General features: G+C 38.7%; 1 protein-coding gene across 1 annotated transcript in view; it reads right to left on the bottom strand.

The window, feature by feature from the left end:
• Window positions 1-2159: 2159 nt before the first annotated feature.
• LOC106530016 (endothelin B receptor) overlaps window positions 2160-6733 on the bottom strand; it is a gene marked incomplete at its 5' end in the record, with an annotated part of 29035 nt that continues 24461 nt past the window's right edge. The window contains 3 exon segments of the mRNA XM_014025567.1: window positions 2160-5719; window positions 5798-5906; window positions 6011-6144. Of these exon segments, the coding sequence (XP_013881021.1) occupies window positions 5579-5719; window positions 5798-5906; window positions 6011-6144 (384 nt within the window). The 3' untranslated portion in view covers window positions 2160-5578.

Here is a 6733-nt window from a genome sequence, read left to right as displayed (position 1 = left end):
CTTTCATATACATACTTACATACAAATACCTACATACATTTCTGGACATTTATGGTTTGATTTCTTTGTATGTATGGATCACTTGGGTTGTTACCGACATCTGGTGAAAATTTCATGTCATTAGCACCTCTAGTAATATATTTACTGAGAAAAATGGTGACGTGTTCAATACTTATTTTACCTGCTGTATATATGTATGCTTTTGCTAAGTTTTGTAACCTTACTTCTTTGCAGGTGTGCAGACAGATGTTGGATGGATTGTATTGTTTTCTTGACGTATATCTCACATATCATCAATTCTTTCTTTCACTTTTTTCTACTACATTGTAACTTTTCTTTCCTTTCCTTCTTTTTTTCCTTTCTTTCGTCTTCTTTATTGTCTATCTAAAAAAAACCACTGATGATGAAGAAGCTAAGATACTAATATTCAGATATTTAGTACTGCTTTCTACTGAAGTGGTTAAAAAAAACTGGTAGGAACAGCCTGCAGTTCTGGATTTGTTGCTGTGATTCGTTTATTTCATTAGGCTTTGCTTTATATTTAGCTTTCCTACATTCACAATGTCTTATCTGCATGGTTAATGCTTCCGTGTCTTTTACAAATAAGGCTTCATTTGTTCAAACATTCGACCTCAGGATGATTTATCGTCTGTTGCTGGTATCATTTTTCAGACATCCCTCCACCGCCAAATTCATTTCTGTCAGTGTTAAACATTTTTCTCTGAAATGCGGATATTGTCCTTCAAAAACCACAAGATGAGAATTAATATGAGGAAAAATTTTTGTTCCATTTCCAAGAAACAGCAGAGATGAAACAAAACTTCTCAAAATCTGTAACTTAATTATTTTTTCTGAGACTAACTAATGTTGATTTCTGGGCTGGAAGTTGGGATGTAATGACCGCATGTCAAAAAGCTAGATTTCTTTGAACCCATGGTATTTGATGTTTTCCTTGGATAATCTAATGAAAATAGATGAAAACCAAATGTAACCTGTTTTCTCAAAAGGGAAAAACGGAGATCTTAACATAGTATTTAATTTTCAATATATTGTTAACAGACAGTTGTTTTTGTTCCCCCTTAACATGAGTTCACTGCTCTTTCATTGCACTTTTTGGAGTATTTGTAAAAGCGTGGCTAATGTGACTAATACCAGATGTGATTTGAACTGGTGCTGGTTGTCAGCCATGAGATTGAACGTGACCATCAGTCAGTGAACTGTACGTAGATGAGTTAGTAAATAATTCCTTATTTTTTTTTTAATTTTTATATTTTTTTTTCTTTTTTGCCACTTCAGTAGAAATCAGAACTGAATATCTGAATATTACTATCTTAGCTTCATCATCATCAGTGGCTTTTTTTAATAGGAGAAAAAGAAAGAGAAAGAAAAAAATGAAATGTAATGAGAAAGAGTGAAAGAGAGATTAGAAGATATGTGAAWTATATGTTGAGAAAACACAAGACAGCACACCCGACTTCTTGGCTCCACACCTACAAAAACAAAGATAGCAAAACCACAGCAACAAAAATGCATATCTATATAATTATAATGACTATAGCCTTGCTGAAAACCATACCCATACACATATATAAATTTATACATATACACATAAACATGCCCATACCTACATATCCAAACACTTTCATATATATATATATATATATATACACGTACACATATACATATATCTATRCRTACACATATGCACATACCATTCAGTCAGTGCCTGAATAGAAAACCCAGGATGTAAACACCTGTTTGTGTGCGGTTGTGAGCATGCATGTATATACAAGATCTCTCCAATGGAATGTTTCAAAGTGACTGTGGGGGCCACAGACCCGGCCCGTAAAGCCGGAAGCCGACATAAGGGAGACCAGCACCAAAGACCCCGAGATGGACCCCAAGTGCGCAGCCCCAGAGACACCCACGCCGGAAGGGCCGCCCACCCACCCCCAAAGAGGACCACCGGAGAGAACCGGAAGAGCCCCACCAGCGACCCCACACTGCAACCCCTGGGGCCAGCAGCAACAAACTCACAGGCCCTGCCGGTACCCACCGCGCCAGAGTAGATCCAGGCGTGGACATAGAGGCCCGGGCCCCCAGGGCGCACCCCCCCCCCCCCAGGCCAAGGCCCGACAATAAATAATTCCAACAACACATGCTATAAAATGGTATTTATTAATTTGAACAGAAAAAGAACAAGATAACTTTATTCAAATGAACAGGGTCATCAGAGTATTTACATGTATTTGGATCACATTATTAACCATGATTTTTAAACTTGATGGTTTCTCTACAAAAACGTTAGCACTCTGAGCTTCTGTAACACATTTAGAGGCAGGTTAAAGCAGAACGGAGAACAAGCTACATTACGTTTCCCTCAGAAGTTGGAACTTGGATTTGAATGCTAGTTGCAAGTTGAAGGACCTGTAGGATTTCTTAAAGTTTGTACGCAGGAGCCAAGCTAACTGCAATTAGCAAAGCAAGTCAATAATTAATTTTTCTGGATTCTGTGCAGCTATCACAACTTTTCACGTGCGGGTCGGCCATGTTGGATTTTAAAGCTGGGCTAATCAGGGAATCTTTGATATTCTAAGTTGGAAATGCAACTTTAGAGACTTTCCAGTTGATTTTTCTGACTTGGAACATGGAAATTTCAATTACCTGAACACGCCAATAAAACTGTTCTTTCAGCTGCATGCTGAAGTGCATGCAGTAGTGTTAGCAAACATAGTTGATCATGTGCATATTTTCAAACAAATTGACGTATCTGCTTCTCTACAACATTCCTGCCTCCTTTTGGGAGGAATGGCTAAAGCTGTTAGATTTTGGTTCACATTATGGACATAAGTTAATCCAAATTAATCACTAAAGAGAACCATTTCACTTGAGTCAATCACACTGGTGCACTGCACAACCTCAACTGTATGTGAGCATGGTAAGGTTGCAATATTTGGAGATGTTTTATTTCAGAATTTTACACTTTGCAGATGATGGATGGAAAACAAAGGAAACCAAAATGGTAACCTACATATTTAAAATGTATTTTACTTTCATCTAAATAAGTATTTCTGGTGCATTAACCCAAATCAGAGACTCAAATCACCTAAGTCTTATGTCATGGTGATCAGGAGTTTTCATATAAAAGATAACTTTCAGAAATATGGATCAAAGTTCATTAGACAAACAATGCCTCATGGCCTGATGTATAATAAACTGAATCCCTGGAGAATATCTCCAAGCTTGTCTATTTTGCTTTTTTTTTTTTTTACTGTCGGTCGTGAGTGGAAAGTACAGTAAACTAATTCTTACAGGATACTTCACTTTCCTCAGAGGGCACACATCTGTTTGAAGGAGAAGGAAGGAAGGCTCTATAAATGTGAGGACGGTTAACAGGAGCTCAAAGCTGTGCCAGAACAGTTGGTACTAATGTTACTTCCGCTAGATAGCCAAGTTTTATTGTCTTAGTGCTCCATCACAACCCTAGCTGACCCTGGCAGAGCAATTCTGATGACCTCACTAAACAATTCAATCGTAGAGACTGAACTGTTTGTTTGTTTGTTTTTTATTCTTGGGAAACAATGGAAAGGCAAATTAATTTGTCCTTTAACAATGTGTACAACCTATTTATGGAGCATGAAACAATTTTGCTGGATTTAGGGGGACGATTTCCCACATTTAACAGAAATCAATCTTCATCACATTAAACAGAAGCTTGCAGTACAACACTGGAGGTGTGTGTGGGGGGTGTGACACAGATTGTCATTCTCAAAAGGCATGGGCTCTACAGATGGACATGAGGGGTTTATGATTCATCCATCCATCCATTTTCTGTACATGCTTATTCCTTTCAAGGTCGCGTGGGTCACTGGTGCCCATATCCAGCAGTCACAGTGCGAGGGGCAGGGTTTATGATTCAGTTACGTCATATTTTCAGTGAAGCAACATTGTGATTTAGCAAAGGTGATATGCTAAACATAAACAAAGTTCATAAATCAATTTTATTTAAAGTATCTTTATGAATACATAGATAACATATTGTTCAAGGATTAGTAATGAAAATAAAAAAAGGTTTCTTGTGCTGCTATTTAAATTTCTTTCCATAAAACTGTAAAATTAAAGTTTTTTAAGTAACACAACTAAATTTCAAATCAAATTTCAGTACTACATTTGTTATCATGTAGTACTGAGGAAAACAGTTTTTGTTTTTGTTTTCAGCTTGCATCGATGCCATACAGGTTAAAACACCAGTTATACAATTTGCCTTGACTTTTGGGTTCTTGTTTAGTTTTGTAAAAATCAATCACTTTCCATTGATTTATTCAGAAGAGAGTCATGTATAATTTTATCCTGTCTCAGATGATCTCAATCAGCTGAGTTCACTCTGCACATATCATCCATTAGATGCAGAACTAACACCCTGAACAACCGTCTACAAGCTTTTGATCTTTCAAAACATTTAAGTAGCATATGTAAAAATTCAGTATAACCTAACAATGTGGGTTAATTTTAAAGTTCATTTCCAACAATCAGCACATCTTTGTAACATTGGATCTGTCAGATAAAAAAACAAAAATCTAAATGTTTAAAAAGTATCTGTGGACCTTTTGTGCTGAGGAGAAACACAAGCTCCTCATGTGTTTCGTGCTACGCTCTCAGAAAAATAGAAGCTACATTGTTTGAACCAATTTTGTACACGACGCACGCCGGCGATCATCTGGTGTTCTTTCAGAGTTCATGTTCAACAGCTGCCCCCATATGACTCACAGCAGAGATAGGAAGATTTCCAACATAAAGCTTCTTCACATGACCTAGGGGCCACAGTGGGGCCCGGTTTTAGCCGAGTATGAAAGTAACCGTTGCTACTTTGTGTCCTTCATCCGAGGAGCATGAAGGTTTGAATAAAGCTCACTGACTTTTTGGGCAGAGCCAATGGGCCCACTAACATGCCCCAGCTCACATGGGTGCTACTTCATTGTCAAATAAATTGCTACAGTTTTTTTCTATATCATTAAATAAACAGCGTCATTGAGACGTCTACTCTCAAAGGCGCCAGTCCTTTGAGCTTCAAAGAACTCAGCGTTGCACTTTACCTTGAGCTGTTAAAGCTTCAACATGTAGTACTGATCACTGCTTACTTGTATATGAAGCAAGTGGACTAGATAAGCAAAAAATCTGCAATCTACATGGATATACTGTAATACGTACAGTAGTTTACAAGTGGCTTGACTCGACTTTCTCCTCAAATGTGTTTATCTTTTCTGGTCCATAGAGAGGCTTGAAGTCCTCTGGACAGTTATCATGCTAAGCTCAAGATCTGTGTCAGAGCAGGAATATGTTTATGCAGCATTGGTTTCATCATAGCCTGTGCAGTTATGATTGTTACAGCCTGAACAGGTGGCATCCTGTTATATTCACCAGTTAGGATAGATCACAGAGTGTTTCAGTCTCAAGTGACTTCATTTTCCACTCCTGACTCAGATCTGAATGTTGGTTTGTTGGCGCTGACTGCATGCTTTCCATGAACTGATGGGACCGTTGGTTTTGGTAGCTGAGGATTGTGTGTGTATTGTGTGTTTTATGAAGAGCTTGTGTATTTCTGACTGGAGCGGGAACTGGAGCGGTCGAGTCCATTGCCGTGGCAAGAGCCCTTCCAGCGTCCACCGAAGCTCCGCTCGTCCAGAGGAGACGTCCTATAGCACCAGCAGCACAGGCAGGACTACAAGATGATAACACGTTACTACATTTATTTTCTTAAAAAATTATGTTTTCAGTTAGTCACATTGTTTGTTCTTACCTGGAAACAGTTCTTAAACTTCTGGCTGACAAAGTAGAGGGCGATTGGGTTAATGCAGGAGTTTAAAGAGGCCATGTTGATGCCAATGTAATCCATCACTAAAAGGAAACTGACAGGAAAAAAAGGGTTTACTGTAAGGACGGACAGGAAGTCCAGGAACAGAGAACAATATGCTCTCGTTAGGTTTTCACAGCAGCTGTGGGAGATTCCTACCTGAGCAGCTCGCAGCGGTTGGGGTCATTTTGGTCGTAGACGGTTTTCTTCAGGATACGGCTGAGATGAAGTGGCAGCCAGCAGAACGCGAAAATCAACACCAAGCAGAACACTGTCTTCGCCACTTCCCTCCTCTGCAACAAACACAAACATACAGAAGGTTTCCTTAAAGCAGTAGATCACATCTTCTGTTGAAAGGTTAGGAACAAATCATATCTGCTGCACGAAGCTTTTTGAGCATCACTTTGGTTCCTAAACAGATTTATGAGCGAACATCTAATCTGGGCTAAGGTCAAAGTGAACACCTTCTGTCTTAAAACAACTAGGCCTACAACAGATAACAGCATAGTTCAGCTCGGCTACCCACAAAAATGCTAAAAACAGTAACTGTTAGCAATCCTGTTCGTTTTTTGTTATAGCAGAAAAGCTTTTGACAAATTATGACAATACTTGAAACTGTTCACAAGACATCAGCGCACTGTTTCTTGAATATTACACTGGTGTTGTGCAAAGGCCCCACCAAGGCCAATGACCGCCTCCAGAAAAAAATAAAGTAGTTGGTACCCACTCTGGCCCCACTTTGCCAGACTGTTTTATTCTCTTGAGCCTTTAGTTTTGTATGCACTTTTATAATTTATTATGGCTTTTTAGGATGAGTAGAGCCTCATAATCAGATCAACAAACAATGTTTTTGAGCAATTAGTTGGCTCAAATATATATATA

The sequence above is a fragment of the Austrofundulus limnaeus genome, unplaced genomic scaffold, assembly GCF_001266775.1.
Source record: "Austrofundulus limnaeus strain Quisiro unplaced genomic scaffold, Austrofundulus_limnaeus-1.0 Scaffold485, whole genome shotgun sequence".
Taxonomy (NCBI): Eukaryota; Metazoa; Chordata; class Actinopteri; order Cyprinodontiformes; family Rivulidae; genus Austrofundulus; species Austrofundulus limnaeus.
The sequence above is the reverse complement of the archived record's forward strand: the minus strand, read 5'-3'. Positions and strand labels throughout refer to the sequence as shown.